We start from the raw sequence: 27300 nt of genomic DNA on the forward strand, positions 1-27300 counted from the left end.
TGTCCGGTCCTGTCTATCCTCCTGTCCACCTCATGTTGGACCTTGAGCAGGAGGATGTTTCCCATCTGTATGTCACGTCTTAATCCCTTTAATCTTCAGTATTTCAGCTGAAGTTCGCAGTTCATCTGCAGGTCAACCTTAACCAAAAAATATCTGGTAGCTGAGCCCCTCCCTCCTTATCCTGTTATTGCTTTGCATTGTTCTCATGGGCACCGAGCTGATGGCGCCGGAGATCATTCCAGGAAAACATGGCTCCTTCATTCCAGCATTTCCTACTTTACATTGCCGCCTTCTCTTAGAGGTAGTCTCCCACCTCTAGGAGCCCCTCACAAGTAGCACCAGCATTGTGTAAGGCACGTTATTGGCTTTCCAGAGAGACCTTTCCTGTTACCCAGCGGTCTGTTATTTTAGAGAAAATTCCACTTTTATCTTTATGCAAATGAGCTTCTCTGTGCACTAGGGGCGGGGCTATGCCTGCAGATCTTTTTATTTCTATGCTTTTTACATAAGGAGATGCTGGGGGACAATAAGCAATGTACAAAGAAGGAAATTGTTGTAGTAGCTGGTGAAGCCCCACCCCCAGTGCACCAAGATGCTCATTTGCATAAAGATATGACTTTCATTTTCTCTGAAATTGACGATCACATGAAACCGTGAATGATTTGTCTGATACGCTATAACAGTGTCCTATATAAAGGTTTTTTTTTAACCTTGTGGGGTGTTTGGGCTCCCTTTCATGTGCTCTCATGTGATTCCAATTTGGTGCATTTATTTAGCAACATCTACAATAGAAACTCGGAACTCACTTCTCCGAGCATCCCTTATTGTTCAGTGTCTGTATAGAGCTTTAGTTGATTTGAATTAGATAGTTACCTAATTCCATAGTTAGTACGGCTGAATAAAGACATATGTCCATCAAATTCAAATAAGGAAGGAAAAGGAAAGTTTGCATTGGATGAGGATGGTATGTAAGCAGGGGTATAGTTGTTATAGGGGGACTGTATGTAGTTAGTTATTATAGGGAGGCTATAAATAGTTATTATAGGGGGTGTATATAGTTATTATGGGTGGACTGTATATAGTTATTATAGGGAGGCTATATATAGTTATTATAGGGGGTGTATATAGTTATTATGGGTGGACTGTATATAGTTATTATAGGAAGGCTGTATATAGTTATTATAGGGGGCTGTGTATAGTTATTATAGGGGTGTGTATATAGTTATTATAGGGGGACTGTATATAGTTATAGGGAGGCTTTATATAGTTAGAAGGGGCTGTATATAGTTATAGGGGGTGTATATAGTTATTATAGGGGACTGTATATAGTTATAGGGAGGCTGTATTTAGTTATAAGGGACTGTATATAGTTATATGGGGTGTATATAGTAGTTATAGGGGACTATATTTATTACTGGGGGGCTGAATATAGTGATTGCTGGGGAAACTGTATATAGTGATTGCTGGGGGAGCTGTATATAGTGATTGCTGGGGGAGCTGTATATCGTGATTGCTCGGGGAGCTGTATATAGTGATTGCTGGGGAAGCTGTATATAGTGATTGCTGGGGGAGCTGTATATAGTGATTGCTGGGGAAGCTGTATATAGTGATTGCTGGGGGAGCTGTATACAGTGGTTGCTGGGGGAGCTGTATACAGTGATTGCTGGGGGAGCTGTATACTGTGATTGCTGGGGGAGCTGTATATAGTGATTGCTGGGGGAGCTGTATATAGTGATTGCTGGGGGAGCTGTATATAGTGATTGCTGGGGGAGCTGTATATAGTGATTGCTGGGGGAGCTGTATATAGTGATTGCTGGGAGAGCTGTATATAGTGATTGCTGGGAGAGCTGTATATAGTGATTGCTGGGGAGCTGTATATATTAATTGCTGGGCGAGCTGTATATAGTGATTGCTGGGGGGCTGTATATAGTGATTGCAGGGGGCTGTATATAGCGAATGCTAGGGGAGCTGTATACAGTGGTTGCTGGGGGAGCTGTATATAGTGATTGCTGGGGGAGCTGTATATAGTGATTGCTGGGTGAGCTGTATATAGTGGTTGCTGGGGGGCTGTATATAGCGAATGCTAGGGGAGCTGTATACAGTGGTTGCTGGGGGAGCTGTATATAGTGATTGCTGGGGGAGCTGTATATAGTGATTGCTGGGGGAGCTGTATATAGTGATTGCTGGGGGCTGTATATAGCGAATGCTGGGGGAGTTGTATACAGTGATTGCTGGGGGAGCTGTATACAGTGATTGTTGGGGAGGCTGTATATAGTTATTGCTGCAGTTTATAGCGATTGCTGTTCCCTGTCTGGAATACATTTAATGGGGCCCCCACCAGATTTTGCCGCCAGGGGCCCCACAAACCTTAATCTGCCATGTGGCCACTGGTCATCACAAGTAGTAAGGACATTGGAGGAGGCTCCTCAGACTTACAAACCAAAAATCTCTGGGGAAGGATGTTGAATAAAAACATGTCCTCTCTCCGTGTCTTTTCTTGGAGCGGATGATTGGGGACATCTGTTTAGTGATTCCAGGGAAGGCTGTATACAGTGATTGCTGGGGGACCTGTATATAGCGATTGCTGGGGGAACTGTATGTAGTGATTGCTGGGGAAGCTGTACATACTGATTGCTGGGGTAGCTGTAAATAGTGATTGCTTGGGTAGCTGTATATAGTGATTGCTATATAGTGATTGCTGTGGGGCTGTATACAGTGGTTGCTGGGGGAGCTGTATATAGTGATTGCTGGGGGAGCTGTATATAGTGAATACTGGGGGAGCTGTATATAGTGGTTGCTGGGGGGGCTGTAAATAGCGAATGCTAGGGTAGCTGTATACAGTGGTTGCTGGGGGAGCTGTATATAGTGATTGCTGGGGGGCTGTGTATAGCGAATGCTAGGGGAGCTGTATACAGTGGTTGCTGGGGGAGCTGTATATAGTGATTGCTGGGGGAGCTGTATATAGTGATTGCTGGGTGAGCTGTATATAGTGGTTGCTGGGGGGCTGTATATAGCGAATGCTAGGGGAGCTGTATACAGTGGTTGCTGGGGGAGCTGTATATAGTGATTGCTGGGGGTCTGTATACAGTGATTGCTGGGGGAGCTGTATATAGTGATTGCTGGGGGGCTGTATATAGCGAATGCTAGGGGAGCTGTATACAGTGGTTGCTGGGGGAGCTGTATATAGTGATTGCTGGGGGAGCTGTATATAGTGATTGCTGGGTGAGCTGTATATAGTGGTTGCTGGGGGGCTGTATATAGCGAATGCTAGGGGAGCTGTATACAGTGGTTGCTGGGGGAGCTGTATATAGTGATTGCTGGGGGAGCTGTATATAGTGATTGCTGGGTGAGCTGTATATAGTGGTTGCTGGGGGGCTGTATATAGCGAATGCTAGGGGAGCTGTATACAGTGATTGCTGGGGGAGCTGTATATAGTGATTGCTGGGTGGGGCTGTATATAGTGATTGCAGGGGACCACTATATAGTGATTGCTGTGGGGCTGTATACAGTGATTGCTGTGGGGCTGTATATAGTGAATGCTGGGGGAGCTGTATATAGTGATTGCTGGGGGAGCTGTATATAGTGAATACTGGGGGAGCTGTATATAGTGGTTGCTGGGGGGGCTGTATATAGCGAATGCTAGGGTAGCTGTATATAGTGATTGCTGGGGAAGCTGTATATAGTGATTGCTGGGGGCTGTATATAGCGAATGCTGGGGGAGTTGTATACAATGATTGCTGGGGGAGCTGTATACAGTGATTGTTGGGGAGCTGTATATAGTTATTGCTGCAGTTTATAGCGATTGCTGTTCCCTGTCTGGAATACATTTAATGGGGGCCCCCACCAGATTTTGCCGCCAGGGGCCCCACAAACCTTAATCTGCCATGTGGCCACTGGTCATCACAAGTAGTAAGGACATTGGAGGAGGCTCCTCAGACTTACAAACCAAAAATCTCTGGGGAAGGATGTTGAATAAAAACATGTCCTCCCTCCGTGTCTCTTCTTGGAGCGGATGATTGGGGACATCTGTTTAGTGATTCCAGGGAAGGCTGTATACAGTGATTGCTGGGGGACCTGTATATAGCGATTGCTGGGGGAACTGTATATAGTGATTGCTTGGGAAGCTGTACATACTGATTGCTGGGGTAGCTGTAAATAGTGATTGCTTGGGTAGCTGTATATAGTGATTGCTGGGTGGGGCTGTATATAGTGATTGCAGGGGACCACTATATAGTGATTGCTGTGGGGCTGTATACAGTGATTGCTGTGAGGCTGTATATAGTGAATGCTGGGGGAGCTGTATATAGTGATTGCTGGGGGAGCTGTATATAGTGAATACTGGGGGAGCTGTATATAGTGGTTGCTGGGGGGGCTGTATATAGCGAATGCTAGGGTAGCTGTATACAGTGATTGCTGGGGGAGCTGTATGTAGTGATTGCTGGGGGACTGTATATAGCGAATGCTAGGGGAGCTGTATACAGTGGTTGCTGGGGGAGCTGTATATAGTGATTGCTGGGGGAGCTGTATTTAGTGATTGCTGGGTGAGCTGTATATAGTGGTTGCTGGGGGGCTGTATATAGCGAATGCTAGGGGAGCTGTATATAGTGATTGCTGGGGGGCTGTATATAGCGAATGCTAGGGGAGCTGTATATAGTGATTGCTGTGGGAGCTGTATATAGTGATTGCTGGGGGAGCTGTATATAGTGATTGCTGGGGGAGCTGTATATAGTGATTGCTGGGGGCTGTATATAGCGAATGCTAGGGGAGCTGTATATAGTGATTGCTGTGGGAGCTGTATATAGTGATTGCTGGGGGAGCTGTATATAGTGATTGCTGGGGGAGCTGTATATAGTGATTGCTGGGGGCTGTATACAGTGATTGCTGGGGGAGCTGTATATAGTGATTGCTGGGGGAGCTGTATATAGTGATTGCTGGGGGGCTGTATATAGTTATTGCTGCAGTTTATAGCGATTGCTGTTCCCTGACTGGAATACATTTAATGGGGGCCCCAACCAGATTTTGCCGCCAGGGGCCCCACAAACCTTAATCTGCCATGTGGCCACTGGTCATCACAAGTAGTAAGGACATTGGAGGAGGCTCCTCAGACTTACAAACCAAAAATCTCTGGGGAAGGATGTTGAATAAAAACATGTCCTCCCTCCGTGTCTCTTCTTGGAGCGGATGATTGGGGACATCTGTTTAGTGATTACAGGGAAGGCTGTATACAGTGATTGCTGGGGGACCTGTATATAGCGATTGCTGTGGGAGCTGTATATAGTGATTGCTGGGGGAGCTGTATATAGTGATTGCTGGGGGAGCTGTATATAGTGATTGCTGGGGGCTGTATACAGTGATTGCTGGGGGAGCTGTATATAGTGATTGCTGGGGGAGCTGTATATAGTGATTGCTGGGGGGCTGTATATAGTTATTGCTGCAGTTTATAGCGATTGCTGTTCCCTGACTGGAATACATTTAATGGGGGCCCCAACCAGATTTTGCCGCCAGGGGCCCCACAAACCTTAATCTGCCATGTGGCCACTGGTCATCACAAGTAGTAAGGACATTGGAGGAGGCTCCTCAGACTTACAAACCAAAAATCTCTGGGGAAGGATGTTGAATAAAAACATGTCCTCCCTCCGTGTCTCTTCTTGGAGCGGATGATTGGGGACATCTGTTGTGCGCTGACTTGCATCATCAAAATGTCCAATTTTATTACAAATCTTAAGAATGACCTTCTCCGTTTTTTTATCTCCCTCCGCTATATTTAGTGCTGATCGTTTCCCATGAATCACGGAGTCTTGCAGTGACTTCTTCTCTCCGCGTCGTGATGTCACGCTCAGAGGAGATCTCACATTCACAATGTGCCTCATGTTTGTCCCGGGGCACGTAACCAAAACAAATATGTCTCGTAATCAAAGGCCGACGTCTAAAAATAAATCCTAGGAGCAACTGTTCAAAAACAAAGACAAAAAATTGCTGCAAACCAGGATTTAAAAAAAAAAAATTCTCATTGGATTTCTAACCTGTCACACCAGAGGTAGGAGATATCAACCCCATTGGAGATTCTAAAACCTATAACAAGGAGGAGGAGATAAGCTGTGACATCATCTATTGTCAGTAGTGATGTAATGATGGGTCAGTGTTATCTATATAGAGGTCATTGTACAGGGAGGGGGAGGAGATAAGCTGTGACATCATCTATTGTCAGTAGTGATGTAATGATGGGTCAGTGTTATCTATATAGAGGTCATTGTACAGGGAGGGGGAGGAGATAAGCTGTGACATCATCTATTGTCAGTAGTGATGTAATGATGGGTCAGTGTTATCTATATAGAGGTCCTTGTACAGGAGGGGGAGGAGATAAGCTGTGACATCATCTATTGTCAGTAGTGATGTAATGATGGGTCAGTGTTATCTATATAGAGGTCATTGTACTGGGAGGGGGAGGAGATAAGCTGTGACATCATCTATTGTCAGTGGTGATGTAATGATGGGTCAGTGTTATCTATATAGAGGTCATTGTACTGGGAGGGGGAGGAGATAAGCTGTGACATCATCTATTGTCAGTAGTGATGTAATGATGGGTCAGTGTTATCTGTATAGGGGTCATTGTACAGGGAGGAGGAGATAAGCTGTGACATCATCTATTGTCAGTAGTGATGTAATGATGGGTCAGTGTTATCTATATAGAGGTCATTGCACAGGGAGGGGGAGGAGATAAGCTGTGACATTATCTATTGTCAGTAGTGATGTAATGATGGTTCAGTGTTATCTATATAGAGGTCATTGTACAGGGAGGGGGAGGAGATAAGCTGTGACATCATCTATTGTCAGTAGTGATGTAATGATGGGTCAGTGTTATCTATATAGAGGTCATTGTACAGGGAGGGGGAGGAGATAAGCTGTGACATCATCTATTGTCAGTAGTGATGTAATGATGGTTCAGTGTTATCTATATAGAGGTCATTGTACAGGGAGGGGGAGGAGATAAGCTGTGACATCATCTATTGTCAGTAGTGATGTAATGATGGGTCAGTGTTATCTATATAGAGGTCATTGTACAGGGAGGGGGAGGAGATAAGCTGTGACATCACCTATTGTCAGTAGTGATGTAATGATGGGTCAGTGTTATCTATATAGAGGTCATAGTACAGGAGGGGAAGGAGATAAGCTGTGACATCATCTATTGTCAGTAGTGATGTAATGATGGGTCAGTGTTATCTATATAGAGGTCATTGTACAGGGAGGGGAGGAGATAAGCTGTGACATCATCTATTGTCAGTAGTGATGTAATGATGGGTCAGTGTTATCTATATAGAGGTCATTGTACAGGGAGGGGGAGGAGATAAGCTGTGACATCATCTATTGTCAGTAGTGATGTAATGATGGGTCAGTGTTATCTATATAGAGGTCATTGTACAGAGAGGGAGAGGAGATAAGCTGTGACATCATCTATTGTCAGTAGTGATGTAGTGATGGTCAGTGTTATCTATATAGAGGTCATTGTACAGGGAGGGGCAGGAGATAAGCTGTGACATCATCTATTGTCAGTAGTGATGTAGTGATGGTCAGTGTTATCTATATAGAGGTCATTGTACAGGGAAGGGGAGGAGATAAGCTGTGACATCATCTGTCAGTAGTGATGTAATGATGGGTCAGTGTTATCTATATAGAGGTCATTGTACAGAGAGGGGGAGGAGATAAGCTGTGACATCATCTATTGTCAGTAGTAATGTAATGATGGGTCAGTGTTATCTATATAGAGGACATTGTACAGGGAGGGGGAGGAGATAAGCTGTGACATCATCTATTGTCAGTAGTGATGTAATGAAGGGTCAGTGTTATCTATATAGAGGTCATTGTACAGGGAGGGGGAGGAGATAAGCTGTGACATCATCTATTGTCAGTAGTGATGTAATGATGGGTCAGTGTTATCTATATAGAGGTCATTGTACAGGGAGGAGGAGGAGATAAGCTGTGACATCATCTATTGTCAGTAGTGATGTAATGATAGGTCAGTGTTATCTATATAGAGGTCATTGTACAGGGAGGGGGAGGAGATAAGCTGTGACATCATCTATTGTCAGTAGTGATGTAATGATGGGTCAGTGTTATCTATATAGAAGTCATTGTACAGGGAGGGGGAGGAGATAAGCTGTGACATCATCTATTGTCAGTAGTGATGTAATGATAGGTCAGTGTTATCTATATAGAGGTCATTGTACAGGGAGGGGGAGGAGATAAGCTGTGACATCATCTATTGTCAGTAGTGATGTAATGATGGGTCAGTGTTATCTATATAGAAGTCATTGTACAGGGAGGGGGAGGAGATAAGCTGTGACATCATCTATTGCCAGTAGTGATGTAATGATGGGTCAGTGTTATCTATATAGAGGTCATTGTACAGGGAGGGGGAGGAGATAAGCTGTGACATCATCTATTGTCAGTAGTGATGTAATGATGGGTCAGTGTTATCTATATAGAAGTCATTGTACAGGGAGGGAGAGGAGATAAGCTGTGACATCATCTATTGTCAGTAGTGATGTAATGATGGCTCAGTGTTATCTATATAGAGGACATCGTACAGGGAGGGGGGAGATAAGCTGTGACATCATCTATTGTCAGTAGTGATGTAATGATCGGTCAGTCTTATCTATATAGAGGTCATTGTACAGGGAGGGGGAGGAGATAAGAAGTTTTAGGGGAGGTCTCTGTGATACCCCATATTCATGGGTTTAAGAGGAACTTTAATTCATTCCTATATAACTATCTACATAAGTCTTGGATTACTGTGAGGTTTAGAGGTCCTCTAGATGGATGTGATGTAACTAGAGAGCTGGCTTGTGTATCTGTGCTCTGAGGAGCTACCTGGCCCTGATCCAGAGAACCTACTCCTTCACACGCGGATGTCAGACATGTATACATTAGTCAGGGGCCCGGCAGCCTTCCTGAAGACTCACACATTACATTCGATAGGACTTCTGGTAAGTGAGAGGCACAAGGGACCCCTGCTGTAAATATCATCTACAAGGTCTGTAATGGTCCAATGGAGGGGAAGAGTTTATGGAGTAATGGAAACAACTCTCTCCTCTATAGATATCGGGACGGTTCTCTCCGCCTTAGCAATGAGACTGTCCAGAGTTCCAAAAATATGTTGTCTATCTTGTTAAAACAGCGCCAGCCTACAGGATGTTTGTGGTATTACAGTGAACTGGAATTGAACACCAAACTTTATTGTAAGGAAGAAATATAGTATTGACCCACCTTGGTGACCAGATCTTATAGCCCCCCCTGACGGTAATTCATGTAAGGTGCATAATGCTATATGATACATGTGGATAAGCTACCCATTGACCAATAGCTATAACCATGATGAGATGTTTTTCTTTACTTGGTCTTTATGGTTAAATATTTTGGGCAGTGGAATGTAATGGGCAATGGGCTGTGAAGCCCCTGAGTTTGGGCGAGGGTATTATCTCTATCTCTCCTGATATAGTAGTCCTGGTATAGGTGACAGCTGACCAAGGGATGTGACAGAGAGTAATCAAGACCAAGCCCAGGTCAAGGCAAGTGGAGAAAAATGACAGCCAATGGAAAGGTCGTAGGTCAAAAGCCTGTCGAAACCCTCTGAATGGATTCTGGCTGCAGAGTTTGGATCTTGTTAACAATACCCAGGACTTCTCTGCTGGAGCTGTGAGTGACAGCTGCCTTGTAGAGTTGATTCCTTTGGATCAATTGGGTATGTGTTTTGTGGAAAACTGCGTGTCTTCATCTTGCTTTCTAAGCTGGGGGTTTTTACCTTTGGGTAGAGCGATGAAGGCAGATCCAGTCAGCTGGGAGGGCGGCGTCCAAGAACACCTTAATTATACCATCTTCTCAAGGTTGGTTATAGTTTGTGCTTTGATTTGTAGCAGTACTGTCTATTTTTGTTTCGTTGGGCCTCTATCCTTAACCCTGTACCTGAATTCAGCCTGATCCAGAACTCAGAGTCCGTACATGAGCATGTATCCAGCTTGATCCACTACCATGAACCTCAGACTATACAGAAACTCTGACCCTGCCTGAATCCTGCCTGATACATAACCTTGAATCTGTACCTGAGCCTGTATTCTGTCTGGCCCAGTAACCAGAACCCCAGCCTGATAAGGAACGCCAGAGCTGTATCTGAGCCATAATCCTGCCTGATCCATAACCCCAAACCTGCACCTGAGCCTGAACCCTGCCTGATCCATAACCCCGAACCTATAACTGAGCCTGAATCCTGCCTGATCCATAACCCCGAACATTTATCTGAGCCTGAATCCCGCCTGATCTATAACCCCAAACCTGTATCTGAGCCTGAATCCTGCCTGATCCATAACCCCAAACCTGTATCTGAGCCTGAATCCTGCCTGATCCATAACCCCAAACCTTTATCTGAGCCTGAACCCCCCTGATCTATAACCCCAAACCTGTATCCGAGCCTGAATCCTGCCTGATCCAGAATCCTAAACCCCAATGTAATCCGGAAACCGAACGAGTACCTGAGCCTAAATCCTGCCTGATCCGAAACCCTAGACTTAGAACCTTTACCTAAGCCTGAATCTTGTCTGAACCCTGTTCCTGAGCCTGTTCCCAGATTCTCTTTTGTTTGTCTATTTATCTGCCTTCTTTATCTTCTTTTCTGAGCACATATTCAGAGTAGAGATTATCAACCAGTAGTCCTTTACCACTGGGGTTTGTGAGGCCACTAGGTAGGGAATTGGGGTTGTGGGTCAGTTCAGGGATGGCAACCCTTTCTCATTCTGTGACACAACCACAGAAGCACAAGCACGATTCAGAGCCATATTGGAAGATAAAGGCAAGGGCAGGGGAGTTAATCAGCAATAAGGAGTCAGGAGGATAGCAGGTGAGGATCCCTCAGGCAACTTCTGGGGAGAGAAACTAACCTGGCTGTTCTCTCTCCTGGGAGTGGGAGGACATTGCTGGGAGTAGACCACCAACGTTACATGCTGTGGGTACATTTTCTCAATTAGGATAACAAAACCCTCGGGGGTGCTAGTTCTCATTGAAGAGAATCACTTTCAGGCAATGCTTTATGGGAATTAAGTATGCAAATTAGCTGTCAGCCAGAAAAAAAAAAACCTACCAAGTAGCCAGGGGGGTGTCTGGTTTGGCTAACGTGAGGTCGTTTTTTGATTTCTGAGCTGATTTGCTTAGGATATCCATCAATTCGACAAATTTACTTCAAAGTCAACTTCAGGTAAAACAAAAGAACTATAAAACATAATAACTATCCGTATTTTATAAATGATTTCCTTTATAATGTAACCTGCCATAGGAAGTACAAAATAAAGAATTATCTCCAAAAAAAAAATACATTTTTGTTTCTGCATCAATGCAAAATTAAAAGTTCATTCTCACCGTCCAGAATAAGACAATAATAACTATGTAACAGTAAAACATTCAAAAGTTCGTAAAAAGTCTTTGGTTCCCGAGTGTTTTTAGGAGTTTTTTTTTCTTGGTATCAAGTCATTTGATTAACAAGGATGAGGATGGAACTCAAGGTCAGATGGCTGGTGGAAAGCCCCTTCTACATGTCCTTAATGTTGGCCACGTACAAGAGGACCTTTGTATTAAGCTTTGAACCGTGGGTTAACTTTTTGTTTGCAGTAAAAAACTAAAAATCCAACACCTACGGCAGTGACCAATAAGACTAGAACTATAGTAATAATGATGATAATATTCATGTCCTTCATCTCCTCTTCTTCACAGTTTTCGGTATTGTTCTCGCCTAGAAGTATCTCCACTCTTTCTCCATTAGACGTTTGACACAGGGTGGCATCTAGATCTGTGATACTCGCCAGGTTCCTTCTAACCATATGGGTTATCCAAGAATTGGCACAGCAGCTGAGAGGGTTTCCAGATATGGAAAGATTTTTTAAAGTGTTTTCCAATATGGGGATATTACTATCCTTCAGATTACTGAAACTGTTATTACTTAGATCAAGAGTCTCCAATCGACAATTTTTGTTCCATGGTGGAAGCCAGGTCAATTGGTTTCCCGAGAGGTTTAGATATCTCAGCTGGACCAGGAAAGGCAACTCAACATTCAACTGAACGAGAGAATTATCTTCAGCATGTAGAACTTCAAGAGAACTTTCTAATCCTTTCATAGCATTGGGTTTGATGGTAAGGCCAAGGTTCACGGAGATGTCCAGAAAAGTCAAGGGCGTTCCGTAAAATGCATATTGTGGTAGAGTCGCCAGCATATTCTGCCGGAGGTTTAGATATTGTAAAGTCGGAATGTTGTAGAAGAACAAACAGGAGTGGGTAATCAGTTTTTGTCTTGCCGCTTCAAAGTTTGTACCGCACAGTTCAACATTATTGTTCTGAAGGTTAATGTTGGTGATGCTTGGAAGATGTTGGAACGTTCCGGACTCAACCACCCGAAGTTGGTTATTTTGCAAGTGAAGAACCTGTAAAGATGTCAATGATCCTGGCCCAAGAGTCATGTTCTGTATCAAATTTTCACTCAAATCAAGTTCTTCTAATGAGTTTAACTTAACTTTGTCTCCAAATTGAAAAGACTGAAGACAATTCCTGCTCAGGTTGACCAATTTCAGCATTGGCATGGTGGTGAAGACATCTTCAGTGATGGACTGGATGTTATTGTAACTCAAGTCGAGATGGGTAAGCTTTAGTAAATTAACCATACTTGCATCCCTTCCGCCATCTTCTTCCAACCAGCTATACTCCTTCTGAGATGTCTCTTCTCCAAACCGGATTAAGTTCATGGATAGGTTTAGGGAAACAATATTGTTCACATTTGGGAAAACTGGGAAACTTACTAGTTTGTTGTCACTGAGGTCAACATCCCTTAGCTGATATTCTTCATCGGATTCTGAGGTGTAGAACGATTGTAGACTATTCTTGCTGAGGTTGAGGCTTTTGAGTTGTCGGAGGTTAAATTGGGATATGCAAGTGATGGAATTCATGGCGAGGTTAATGTTCTTGAGATGAAAAAGGTCTTCAAAAGATCCCTCCTCAATGTCCATTATGATATTGTTGTGAAGGTCAAGGACCTCTAGAGATGGGGTGCCCAAAAACATTTCAGGAGAAATCGATGTGATGCTGTTCTCTGATAGAGAAAGGTAGCGGAGGTGAGGAGCGTTTTCTAGAAAGTATCCAATCATATCTGTGTACAGGCTATTCCTTGACAGGTCCAACTTTTGGATGTTAGGTAAGATACCTATGCCTGATGGTGGCCTGTAGCTCACAAATTTGTCTAGATAATTGTCCGAAAGATTAATTTCTTTCAAGTTGACCATATCCTCGAAAGTATTTGGTTGTATATATCGTATTTTGTTGCTACTTAGATCAAGGATCTCTATTAAGGAGTAAAAAGTCAATGGAGTCTTGGTGAGGTTGCGGAGGTCATTTTTAGACATGTAGAGCGCATTGATGTTCATGGGAAGCCCCAGTGGAATCTCCTGGAATGATTTGTTCTGACAGTGTGCCACCATATTCATCTATAGGAGAAAGAAGAAACAGAAACATAGATTAGAGGCAGAGGAACATTATAGACATTATAGACAAGTTAGGACATGGACAGATTTAGTCAAGCTCAATGGTTGATGACCATAATGAGCATTGGCAATTTATAACACTAATTTACTAATATTTGATAAGTATCCATTAGAGATGAGTGAGTATACTCGTCCGAGCTTGATGCTCGTTCGAGTATTAGAGTACTCAGAACGGCTCGTTGCTCGGACTAGTATTTCCCCTGCTCGAGATCGAGCATTTAATTAAGAAAAAACAGTGAAGAACAATGAAGAATACAATTAAAACAGTGACCACAGGATCATTTAAGTGAAGAACACAGTGAAGAACAGATTGCAGATGTTCCGAACATCTGCTCACTTAGCCGAAGACACGAGCGCAGACGAAGGATCAGGCATGCAGGAGCGGAGGCTGAAGTGGAGCGGAGCGGGGCTGGAGCGGGCATGGAGGATCGGAGCGGGCATGGAGGAGCGGACATCACGGAGCGGAGCAGGGATGGAGCGGGCATGGAGGATCGGAGCGGGGCTGGAGCGGGCATGGAGGATCGGAGCGGGGCTGGAGCGGGCATGGAGGATCAGAGCGGGCATGGAGGATCAGAGCGGGCATGGCGGAGCGGGCATCACGGAGCGGGCGGAGCGGCGCTGGAGCGGGCATGGAGGATCAGAGCGGGGGCTGAAATGGAGGCTGAAGCAGGACCAACACCACAGAAAGAACACAGTGAAGAACAGATTGCAGATGTTCCGAACATCTGCTAACTTATCGGAAGACACGCGTGCCAAGGGTGTTCTTCACAATAGTATATGAAGAACATTATGTGTGAAGAACACATTGCAGATGTACGGAACATCTGCAATGTGTTCTTCACTGTGTTCTTTCAATGTGTTCTTTCAGTGAAAACATCTGCAAACATCTGCAATGTGTTATTCTTTAGCGTTCTTTCAATCTGTTCTTTCAGTGAAAAATGCTCGAGTCTCCCATTGACTTCAATGGGGCTCGTTATTCGAGACGAGCACTCGAGCATCAGGAAAAGTTTGTCTCGAATAACGAGCACTCGAGCATTTCAGTGCTCGCTCATCTCTAGTATCCATCCGATTGCTAGGGTTCAACTTAAGGGACCTCAAATTATAATGAGAATGGAGGTCCGTAAGTATCCCAGAGTGCTTGACAAATGTCCCTTCCTTGTTAAGAGACTTCCAGGAATGGCTGTCCTTGTTGTCCTTCCAAAGTGAATAAAGCTCTGGTCCCACACTCTTATTAGTTTGGGGTGTTATGGGTTGAAACCCTAAAAACAAGACAAGACCCCTTTTTCTATCCTTGAGATAGAGATTAAGTGACATTAGCAAGAAATGTCCAAACATATCTGCAACATTCTATTTCACCCTGAGCTGGTCACATACCAAGTTGTGGAGGAGCTCTAACCTAAAACTTCTTATTGCCAATAGTAGAGACTACAGTTATATGGTCATCTGATGACTTTTGCTGGTAAAGCAGTAGAAGTATTGTTGGTTAAGCCTTGATCTAAGTGTAGAGACATGTTTTGACCACACGTTACTGAGAACAACCTGACCATGTTGTCCACACTGAAACCCTACACACATTCAAAGATCTTCCTGAGCTCTACACAACTTTGAAGCCCTTCTGCCTTATGTTTTATTGGATTATTTTAGTCTACGTAAGGTCAAGCCCCTCTTAGAAGCTCCACCACATGGGCTCATTTCAAGATGTTCCTTTGACTCATTTCCACAAAAATTGAATCTTTTTCAACAACACCTCAATGTTATGTGAAGGCTCTCGTAGAGTGGGTGCTGAAGCTGGGAAGAAATCAAGCTTTCTCCAGCTCACCTAGATCTGCGGCTATCAACTTGTGGAGCACGGATCCAACCCGACTGTTTGGTCCCGACTGTTTGAACGAAAAAAAATCCATGGATCCAGCTCTCTCTAAATGATATTGGTCGTTACATGGCATCCAAAAGCAATAGACAGGTCTACAGGTCAACGTCTTACTCATGACTCCGATCATGAGTAAGAGGGCGGTCTAGTGCTAGAACCGCGTTGACGTTGACCTGTCTATTGCTTTTGGATGCCAAGTAACGACCAATATCGTTTAGAGAGAGCTGGATCCATGGATTTTTTCTCTGAACCTGGAAAGCCCTCACCCTTGATGGAGTACAAGTTGTCTTGATGACATCACCCTTTTCAGTAAGTTAATGATTGGTGAAGATCCCTTTTAAGTGCTGTCCACCCTCCCTGTCCTCCATCAGTGGTCCTCAATGCTAGCTTGTTTAAGGGTCATTCAATGCTAAAATATTTGGATATAATGGGCTCCTCAAAGATCACTAAAGTGGGGGTCCGGGGCTTTAGTGGTGGTCACACATCCATGTCCATCTATGTGATGGGACCCCAGTTTTGGCAATTACCACGGACTAATCATTCATATTTTACCTATTTTTGGGAATAGCCCCCATATTTATTATAGAACCTGAAAAAATTCTTGGACTCCGTGTCCAGAACCTCCTCCACCTCCTCCGTCGTTTCTATCTCTGTCTTCTTCTTAATTTCGCTGAATCTGGTCATTAACAAATTGCAACCAGAGCGGCTCATGTTCCCGATACGGATCGTGGTCCGGTTCATCTATCATGGCCCCATCTTCATACATCGTAAACTTGGCAAATCCACAAAAGGATGGAAGGAAAATCCCTGTGACCGGAGCGGTGGGAGTCTGTGATAATTACTTTGGAGACATCTGCTTCACATGAGGCTGCACATAAGGACCTGCCATATGGGGCTGCATAATACCGCCATGTGTGTCGCTCTGGATTTACATATGTTCCCATTATAATGTGCGGGAGACATCTTACTTTTCACTATTGGGTATAGTATTTAAGGGGGCAGTCCCAATATAAAGGGGAGGATCTAAGAAACTAACCGCCAGATGGGTGCTAGATTTTGCTATTTTGTAGTAGGGCTCTAATAAGGGATAATTAATTGTGTTGGGGCACTAACGGGGGCATTAAGGTGGTATTTTACACAGTAGAGTAACTTGAAGCTGATGGACCCCAGAGCAAAGTGACACCTTATGGGCCCCCTAAACCTCTTGGGCCCGGTAGCAGCCGCACTCTCTGCCCCCTCTAGCTATGCCCCTTGTGGGAGCGGTAAAGGGGCAATATACTTGTAGGTGTGGGTATTAATATATGTAAATCTCTGTTTTGCCCTCTAGAAGTTGGGAGGGGGATGCAGTGTTGCGTCTGTATTGCCTATTATCATTATTATCATTACACTTCGAGCCTTTGACTACAAGACCAGACCTCATCTAAGACTCACCACTAGGGGGCATCATAGACAGATAGGTCTCCCTAATGACCAGAACCAAACATATGTGGTTACAGTTCAATATTCCCCACCATCCACTAGAATGCCATACGGTATTGCAGCTTTGTCTCATGAATAATTACCATTTACCTACAGCAAGCAGAGATCTTACAAGTGGTGAGAAACTAAAACACATCCGATACTGTAGTAGAAAAATTATTTACTCTTTGACAATGAAATCCAGAAAACTGCATTTCTTTCAGACACAGTGCCTCCTCAGTCTATATCTGGTATTGCAGCTCTGAAATAAAGTTAAGCCCCTTTTTCAAACCAGGACAAACTACAATCAAAATCCATCCTGATAAACCAGGGACATTACTCATAGATCCGGACCATGACTGTGGTATCTTCTAATATGTGTTATTCATGGCCTCCTTCCTTCTAAAATCAACTTTTAAAATTATGTTAATGAAGGGTGTTACCAGAGCCCCTCCGTGCTTTAGCTTCACATTCTGTTATAATGAGCAGAGCAGGTCTCCATAAAGAAAGCAGAGGGTTTGGTGGAACATGTTCAGTGTAGCAACCTGTGAAGCTACAGAACAGATGGGCCCTGGGAACACCCCGAGAGCCCTGCTGTCTCATTGGCATAATTATAAAAGTTGATTTTAGACAAAAGGAGGCCATGGATAACAGATATAAGAAGATTACCACAGTCCCAGTGCCCTGATCTATGAGTAATATCCCTGGTTTATCATGACAGATTTTGATGGTAGATTTCCTTTAAGTTCATATTGTCCAGAATTTGAAAAAAGTACATAAAGGCCACTACGTATTCTTAAAGGACTTCTCCATCTTTGGCCAATCCCTTTTTTTTTTAATCAATGGCCGTATTAGAGTGGTTCCTGTTGTAAGGAACTCTATCAGTGACCTATAATCTGTATATGTATTTCCTGCAGTGCCCCTTCAGGAGAAATGAGGTATTACATGAACCTCCATTGAAATCAATGGTCACCTACATATTCTCTAGGTGTGCTGTGTCCTCCATTGTAACAACAAGACAACTTCTTCTCTTAGAATCTTTTTTGATCTTTTGGATCAAGAGGAGAGGGAGGAATACAGATTTATGTGTCATGTGACATATTAATAGGATCTTGGGGGGGGGGAGAGAAGTTTCGCAGCAGGCCATAAAGCGCATTCTCGCAGGCCATGTTTGTCTAGCAGACACTTTGATGTTGGAGGGTGTAGGTTCCAGATGCTGGGAGTTATCGGCTGTCTTTAAGGAATGGTAAATATTTCCACTGAAGATGGACTCTACATTCCAAGAGCAACACTTCCTAAGTAGTCTCCGGGGACCCCTGCTACTGATATCACTGGGAACTCAATACTTTGTGGCTCAGATGATACAATAGGGCGGTAGTGTCAAACTGGACCCACCAGAACTTTTCACTGAAGACATTCACAGTATAAAATCAAACAAAATTTCTTGGAAACAGCGCCACTCCTACAGACAGGTTATGACTGGTATTGCAGCATAGCTCCATTGAGATGAACAGGAGTGAGATCCAGTGTTTTATACGAGTGTAGCACTATTTTAAAAACAAAGCAGCCATATTTTGGACCTTTTAGAGGTCCTGCCAGTACTTTTTTTTTTATTGATCACCTTATATAGATCACGGGGTTTACCAATCATCGACCTCCACTAAAGAACTGCAGTATTTGGGCGACCACTGTGGTTGCTTCACTACTCACTGAGAACAGTGCCGCACATTGTATAGTGGTTGTGCTTGGTATTGCAGGTCACTTGAATATGGAGGAGCTGTATGTGATGATGAGGTGCTCTGCTTCAGATTTTACATTAGGGCCCAGGAGGTTGAAGTCGCACCGGAGCTGGACAGTGTAATGCCGCCATATAGTGCCCACCGTACTATAGACATGTGAATTTATGGCCATATAGAAGTACAATATAACCACTACAGCTCAGAGCGTGTATGTGGCGGTATTACATGTACATAATGGGAAGCTGATGGTAACAATGTATCAGAGTCACATGACCTTGTATCTCCGCAGAATTCCTAGAACTCAGGATGTCAGATCCGCTCTGTGCGGCTTCAGGAGGAGGAGAAGTGACAGATTCTTGGAGTTTACTTCTTTTCTGTAAAACTCGCTTCATTTATTTCAGTCCTGCAGGAGATTTCCTCATCGTGAAGAGCGCAGAGCGGCCGAGAACCTCCCGCAGGAACTACTCCCCGCGCCGCAACACGGATTCCTCTACTTAGGAATTTGGCTCCAAACTGTGTATTGTTATCTGCAGAAATCACTGCATGGAATATGTCCTCAGTATATATATATATAGTATATACCGCTATCCCTGCCCTACAGGAAAGTCTTGTACATAGGGGCAGTATTATAGCAGTTATATTCTTGTACATAGGGGGCAGTATTATAGTAGTTATATTCTTGTACATAGGGGGCAGTATTATAGTAGTTATATTCTTGTACATAGGAGGCAGTATTATAGTAGTTATATTCTTGTACATAGGGGGCAGTATTATAGTAGTTAGATTCCTGTACATAGGGGGCAGTATTATAGTAGTTATATTCTTGTACATAGGGGGCAGTATTATAGTAGTTATATTCTTGTACATAGGGACAGTATTATAGTAGTTATATTCCTGTACATAGGGGGCGATATTATAGTAGTTATATTCTTGTACACAGGGGGCAGTATTATAGTAGTTATATTCTTGTACATAGGGGGCAGTATTATAGTAGTGATATTCTTGTACATAGGGGGCAGTATTATAGTAGTTATATTCCTGTACATAGGGGGCAGTATTATAGTAGTTATATTCTTGTACATAGGGGGCAGTATTATAGTAGTTATATTCTTGTACATAGGGGGCAGTATTATAGTAGTTATATTCTTGTACATAGGGGGCAGTATTATAGTAGTTATATTCTTGTACATAGGAGCAGTATTATAGTAGTTATATTCTTGTACATAGGGGCAGTATTATAGTAGTTATATTCTTGTACAGAGGGGGCAGTATTATAGTAGTTATATTCTTGTACATAGGGGGCAGTATTATAGTAGTTATATTCTTGTACATAGGGGGCAGTATTATAGTAGTTATATTCTTGTACATAGGGAGCAGTATTACAGTAGTTATATTCTTGTACATAGGGGGCAGTATTATAGTAGTTATATTCTTGTACATAGGGGGCAGTATTATAGTAGTTATATTCTTGTACATAGGGGGCAGTATTATAGTAGTTATATTCTTGTACATAGGGAGCAGTATTACAGTAGTTATATTCTTGTACATAGGGGGAGCATTATAGTAGTTATATTCTTGTACATAGGGGGAGCATTATAGTAGTTATATTCTTGTACATAGGGGGCAGTATTATAGTAGTTATATTCTTGTACATAGGGGCAGTATTATAGTAGTTATATTCCAGTACATAGGGGGCAGTATTATAGTAGTTATATTCTTGTACATAGGGGGAGCATTATAGTAGTTATATTCTTGTACATAGGGGGCAGTATTATAGTAGTTATATTCCTGTACATAGGGGCAGTATTATAGTAGTTACATTCTTGTACATAGGGGGCAGTATTATAGTAGTTATATTCTTGTACATAGGGGCAGTATTATAGAAGTTACATTCTTGTACATAGGGGGCAGTATTATAGTAGTTATATTCTTGTACATAGGGGCAGTACTATAGTAGTTATATTCTTGTACATAGGGGGCAGTATTATAGTAGTTATATTCTTGTACTTAGGAGCAGTATTATAGTAGTTATATTCTTGTACATAGGGGCAGTATTATAGTAGTTATATTCTTGTACTTAGGAGCAGTATTATAGTAGTTATATTCTTGTACATAGGGGCAGTATTATAGTAGTTATATTCTTGTACATAGGAGCAGTATTATAGTAGTTATATTCTTGTACTTAGGAGCAGTATTATAGTAGTTATATTCTTGTACATAGGGGCAGTATTATAGTAGTTCTATTCTTGTACATAGGAGCAGTATTATAGTAGTTATATTCTTGTACATAGGAGCAGTATTATAGTAGTTATATTCTTGTACATAGGGGCAGTATTATAGTAGTTATATTCTTGTACATAGGGGCAGTATTATAGTAGTTATATTCTTGTACATAGGGGGTAGTATTATAGTAGTTATATTCTTGTACATTGGGGGCAGTATTATAGTAGTTATATTCTTGTACATAGGGGGCAGTATTATAGTAGTTATATTCTTGTACAGAGGGGGCAGTATTATAGTAGTTATATTCTTGTACATAGGGAGCAGTATTACAGTAGTTATATTCTTGTACATAGGGGGCAGTATTATAGTAGTTATATTCCAGTACATACGGGGCAGTATTATAGTAGTTATATTCTTGTACATAGGGGGAGTATTATAGTAGTTATATTCCTGTACATAGGGGCAGTATTATAGTAGTTACATTCTTGTACATAGGGGGCAGTATTATAGTAGTTATATTCTTGTACATAGGGGCAGTATTATAGTAGTTACATTCTTGTACATAGGGGGCAGTATTATAGTAGTTATATTTTTGTACATAGGGGCAGTATTATAGTAGTTACATTCTTGTACATAGGGGGCAGTATTATAGTAGTTATATTCCTGTACATAGGGGGCAGTATTATAGTAGTTATATTCCTGTACATAGGAGGCAGTATTATAGTAGCTATATTCTTGTACATAGGGGGCAGTACTATAGTAGTTATATTCTTGTACATAGGGGGCAGTATTATAGTACTTATATTCTTGTACATAGGGGGCAGTATTATAGTAGTTATATTCTTGTACATAGGGGGCAGTATTATAGTAGTTATATTCCTGTACATAGGGGGCAGTATTATAGTAGTTATATTCTTGTACATAGGGGGCAGTATTATAGTAGTTATATTCTTGTACATAGGGGGCAGTATTATAGTAGTTATATTCCTGTACATAGGGGGCAGTATTATAGTAGTTATATTCTTGTACATAGGGGGCAGTATTATTGTAGATATATTCTTGTACATAGGGGGCAGTATTATAGTAGTTATATTCTTGTACATAGGCGGCAGATTATAGTAGTTATATTATTGTACATAGGGGGCAGTATTATAGTAGTTATATTCTTGTACATAGGGGGCAGTATTATAGTAGTTATATTCTTGTACATAGGGGGCAGTATTATAGTAGTTATATTCTTGTACATAGGGGGCAGTATTATAGTAGTTATATTCTTGTACATAAGGGGCAGTATTATAGTAGTTATATTCTTGTACATAGGGGGCAGTATTATAGTAGTTATATTCTTGTACATAGGGGGCAGTATTATAGTAGTTATATTCTTGTACATAGGGGGCAGTATTATAGTAGTTATAGAGTAGTTCTATTCCTCTTGGTCATGTATCTATGTAGTAAACTTGGTTCTCGTAATATTCCTATGTCAAAATCTTGGTTTTGGTGCTGTTTCTATGTATAAGGTTTTTATTTAGTAGGTATCTATGTAGTGATCTTGGTACTGGTACCATATCTATGTAGTAATATTAGTTCTGGTAAGGTATCTTTGTTATAATCTTGGTTCTGCATCTATGTAGTAATCTTAGTTTTGGTAATGAATCTATGTTTTAGTCTTGATTCTAGTACTGTATCTATTTAATATCTGGCGCTGTATATAAGTAGTAAGCTTGGTTCTACTACTGTATCTATGCAGTGCTGTTGGTTTTGATATAATTTTATTGTAATATTGGTTCCCGGTAACATATCTATGTAGTCATCTTGTTTTTGGTACATTATTTATGTAGTATTCTAGGTTCTTGTACTTTATCTATGTAATCATCTTGTTTCTGGTACCTTATCCATGTAGTAATATTGATTCTGGTGCCGTATCCATGTAGTAAAAGTAGTTTTGATAATGTATCTCTGTAGTAATCTTGGTTCTTGTACTGTATCTATGTAGTAATCTTAGTTCTCTTAACATATCTACGTAAAATTCTTGGTTCTGGTAATGTATCTATGTAGTAATTTTGGCGCTAGTAACATATTAACATATGTAGTATACGTAACATACGGAGTATTCTTGGTTCTGGTAACATATCGTGTTTTTGGTAAATTTTCCATGTAGTAATCTTCATTCTGGTACCTTATCTATGTAGTAATCTTAGTTTTAATAATGTATCTATGTAGTAATCTAGGTTCTTGTACTTTATCTATGTAGTAATCGTAGTTCTGCTAATATATCTACATAGTATTCTTGGTTCTAGTAACACATCTATGTAGTAATCATGGCTCTGGGTACATATCTATATAGTATTCTTGGTTCTGGTAAGATATCTATGTAGTCATCTTGTTTCTGGTACCTTATCTATGTAGTAATCTGAGTTCTGATAATGTATCTATGTAGTAATCTTAGTCCTGGTTACATATCTACATAGTATTCTTAGTTCTGGTAAGATATCTATGTAGTCATCTTGTTTCTGGTACCTTATCTATGTAGCAATCTTAGTTCTAATAATGTATCTATGTAGTAATCTTAGATCTGGTAACATATCTACATAGAATTCTTGGTTCTGGTAACGTATCTTTGTAGTCCTTTTGGCTCTGGTTACATATCTATATAGTATTCTTAGTTCTGGTAAGTTATCTATGTAGTCATCTTGTTTCTGGTACCTTATCCATGTAGTAATCTTGATTCTGGTACCTTATCTCTGTAGTAATCTTAGTTCTGATAATGTATCTATGTAGTAATCTTAGTTCCGGTGACATATGTACATAGTATTCTTGGTTCTGGTAACGTATTTATGTAGTAATTTTGGTTCTAGTAACATATTTATATAGTATTCTTGGTTCTGGTAAGATATGTATGTAGTCATCTTGTTTCTGGTACCTTATCCATGTAGTAATCTTGATTCTGTTACCTTATCTACATAGTAATCTTAGTTCTGATAATGTATCTATGTAGTAATCTTGGCTCTGATAACATATTTACGTAGAAATCTTAGTTGTGGTGCTGTATCTATGTAGTATTCTTGGTTCTGTTGCTGTATCTATGTAGTATTCTTGGTTCTGTTGCTGTATCTCTGAAGTAAGATTTTTTTTGTACTGTTTTCTTGATGCATTTGTAGATTTGTTATAGTTGTTAACATTGCTGTGTTAATGCTGTAAAAACATTCCACTAAGTTTATCCAGGGAACATCTGATTAATATGATTTGGTGACTATGATGTGCCCCGGGGGCAGATTTACCCTGGGGGCAGTTGTCGTTGATCCTCGCTCTGTGAGATGTGTGCATGTAACTCGAGGTTAGTACAAGATTAATTTTAGATGTTGATTTACACAGTGAAGTATTGAGCAATGTTTAGCCGTTCCATGTTTCGCATCACAGAGAATAAAATCAGCAACAGATGTTGTTTTATGTAGAATTTTTCACAGTAATTTATGGATATCTTAGAGCCGTCTTCGGCTTACAGGACGCTCGGTGTTCGGTATTAATTCATTTTTACTGCTTGCATAATCCTGTTGTCATGGATCACTGACTAATCAGTTTCCACTAAAAATATCCACCCGGAGATAAACAGCTACAATGGAGAAGTGTATGGGGGGGCTCCGGCTACAATGTCTCCTGTGTGTGGGGGGCTCTTTAAGGCTTCCCTTGTGCTTTCTAAGAATGTGTTCCTATAAATATCCTCCGATGTCTAGTGAAATTGTAATTCCCCCCTATATTTATAAATTATCCACTAGAATATATCTGCAACTTCTCTTCTTTTTACCACTAGGTGGCAGACTTACATTGCTTTCTATGTAAACATTGGGGGTCATTTACTAAGGGCCCGATTCGCGGTTTCCCGACGTGTTTCCCGAATATTTCCGATCTGCGCCGATTTTCCCTGTATTGCCCCGGGATTTTGGCGCAAGCGATAGGATTGTGGCGCATCGGCGCTGGCATGCACGCAACGGAAATCGGGGGGCGTGGCCGAACGAAAACCAAACGGATTCGGAAAAACCGCCGTATTTAAAAAAGAAAATTGTTGCGGAACTTGCACTTACCTTCATCCAGGATAGGCCGGTGTACTTGAGTGCGTTCCGATGCTCTTCAGCGCAGCAGCGCCACCTGGTGGACGTCGGAGGAACTGCCTTGATGAATCCCGGCCGGACCCGAATTCACCGCAGAGAACGCGCCGCTGGATCGCGAACGGACCGGGTAAGTAAATCTGCCCCATTGTCTGACACACATGCAAATTGGTTCTCATGTTTGCCCAATAATGCAAATAATAATGTTTAGCTGGGATCATGCATTCGAGCAGAAGTCCTAAGGCAACAAACGGCACTGTCCTCACACTGCTGTGCTCTTCGCTGCCCTGCATTGAGATGCCCCTCCCACCTGTTCTGATTGGCTGTTGTATTATCCACTCACAAGCCTGCTATAGATTTTACTCAAATTAGAGGGGAGGAGCTATGAAGCAGTTTAATGCAGAAAGCTGAGAACACAGCAGTGTGAGGACTCTCCTCCACATACAGAAGTGGGATTAACACCTCTAATTACATTCTTATATTTAGACTGATAGATATGAGAAGGATAAATTTGAGATGATAGAGATAGATGATATATATGATAGAGAGAGAGAGATGGATTTGAAATGATAGATAGAATAGATAGATATTAGATAGGGGTGTAGCCTGCAGGTCCTGGCAAGACCTAATGTAGGTACATGTGTGTGAAGATAGACAGGGGCGTAACTAGGAGAGGCAGGGCCCCATTGCAGACTTACCACTTTAAAAATATATATATACATACAGTATATACATATCATTTATACATACATACAAATATACACAAACATACAGCATATTCACTCACAATATCCCAGATGCAGGGCCCCCTGACACTGTGGGCCCTGCTGTCATAGCAGCTGCTATGACAGCTACCCCTGGAGTTACGCCCCTGAAGATAGATATAAAATAGATATCATGGATAGATGGATAGATATGAGAAGATAGATAGATATGAGATAGATAGATATGAGATAGATAGATATGAGATAGATAGATATGAGATAGATAGATATGAGATAGATATGAGATAGATAGATAGATATGAGATAGATAGATATGAGATAGGAGATAGATAGATATGAGATAGGAGATAGATAGATAGATAGATATGAGATAGATAGATAGATAGATATGAGATAGATAGACAGACAGACAGACAGACAGATAGATAGATAGATAGATAGATAGATAGATCTCTCTCTAGATCCCAAAGGTTACATAACCAGAGAGGATATCCTGGTCAGATACAGTCCAGATTTCCTCTTTCAGGTCAATGTGGCATCAGACTTCCCCCATTAGTTAGCGACTTCCTACTTGTTTTAGTATGAACGTTCCTATTTGTGTGAAGCCATTTCCATGTTATCCAGTTATTCTGGGTTATTCTGATTTTTAGCAAGTTACTCTCCATTACAAAAATTTTCAACATTTTAAAAAATAATTTTTTATGCGATTATCTATCAATAACTTTCAGGGATGGATCAGGTCATGGTCATGTGGTACACTAAGGTGTATGACCCCCAGACCTCCACCTTGCGCACATCTGGAAGTATTACATGTCTTAAGAAGGTTACGGATTATATAGATACAAGATGTCAATCATACCGATATGGCACAGGGGGGCTTCTCATCAGCGCGGTAGGTGGAAGACCCTTCATTCACCATCATCAGTAGTAGTGGCAGATAAAGGAGCATGGCTCTGCGAAGACAAAAAAGAGGAATTAGGATTCAGGCTGATGGGAGTTGTAGTTCCTGAGGAGCTGGAGATGAGCGATATGGAATATTCCAAGACAGTATGTGCCATCCCGGGGAGTGAGAGAGCGACTATACTTCTATACAGACGTCCCGGGAGAAGGAAGTTGCTGTGTTTGTTTTTGCTGAGAATGCGGCAGTAAATTCCACAATGAAACATGGAGAGAAATTACAGGCGGCTCCATCTGCATATAACATCGAGGATGGGACTAATAAAGGCAGAGAAAGGGTTAATCTATTTATCTATCTCATTAATATCTCATTTGTATCTAAGTATGTATCTGACTTTTTATCTATCATCTATCTCATATCTATCTATCTATCTATCTATCTCATATCTATCTATCTATCTCATATCTATCTATCTATCTCAGATCTATCTCCTATTTATCTATCTCATATCTATCTATCTCCTATCTATCTATCTCATATCTATCTCATATCTATCTATCTCCTATCTATCTATCTCCTATCTATCTATCTATCTATCTATCTATCTATCTATCTCATATCTATCTATCTATCTCCTATCTATCTATCTATCTATCTATCTATCTATCTCTCTATCTATCTATCTCCTATCTATCTATCTATCTATCTATCTATCTATC

The 27300-nt window shown here is 41.6% G+C and overlaps 1 protein-coding gene across 3 annotated transcripts in view; it reads right to left on the minus strand.

Annotated features, from left to right (window-relative positions):
- Positions 1 to 11324: 11324 nt before the first annotated feature.
- Positions 11325 to 27300, minus strand: part of LRRC32 (leucine rich repeat containing 32) — a 40490-nt gene continuing 24514 nt past the window's right edge. For all 3 annotated transcript variants that reach the window (XM_072133927.1, XM_072133929.1, XM_072133928.1), the window contains exons 2-3: positions 26543 to 26636; positions 11325 to 13511 (exon numbers count right to left, since the gene is read on the minus strand). In XM_072133927.1, the coding sequence (XP_071990028.1) occupies positions 11616 to 13511; positions 26543 to 26632 (1986 nt within the window). In that variant the 5' untranslated portion in view covers positions 26633 to 26636 and the 3' untranslated portion in view covers positions 11325 to 11615. The remainder of the gene's footprint in view (positions 13512 to 26542; positions 26637 to 27300) is intronic.

Source organism: Engystomops pustulosus, chromosome 2 (genome assembly GCF_040894005.1).
Source record: "Engystomops pustulosus chromosome 2, aEngPut4.maternal, whole genome shotgun sequence".
Taxonomy (NCBI): domain Eukaryota; kingdom Metazoa; phylum Chordata; class Amphibia; order Anura; family Leptodactylidae; genus Engystomops; species Engystomops pustulosus.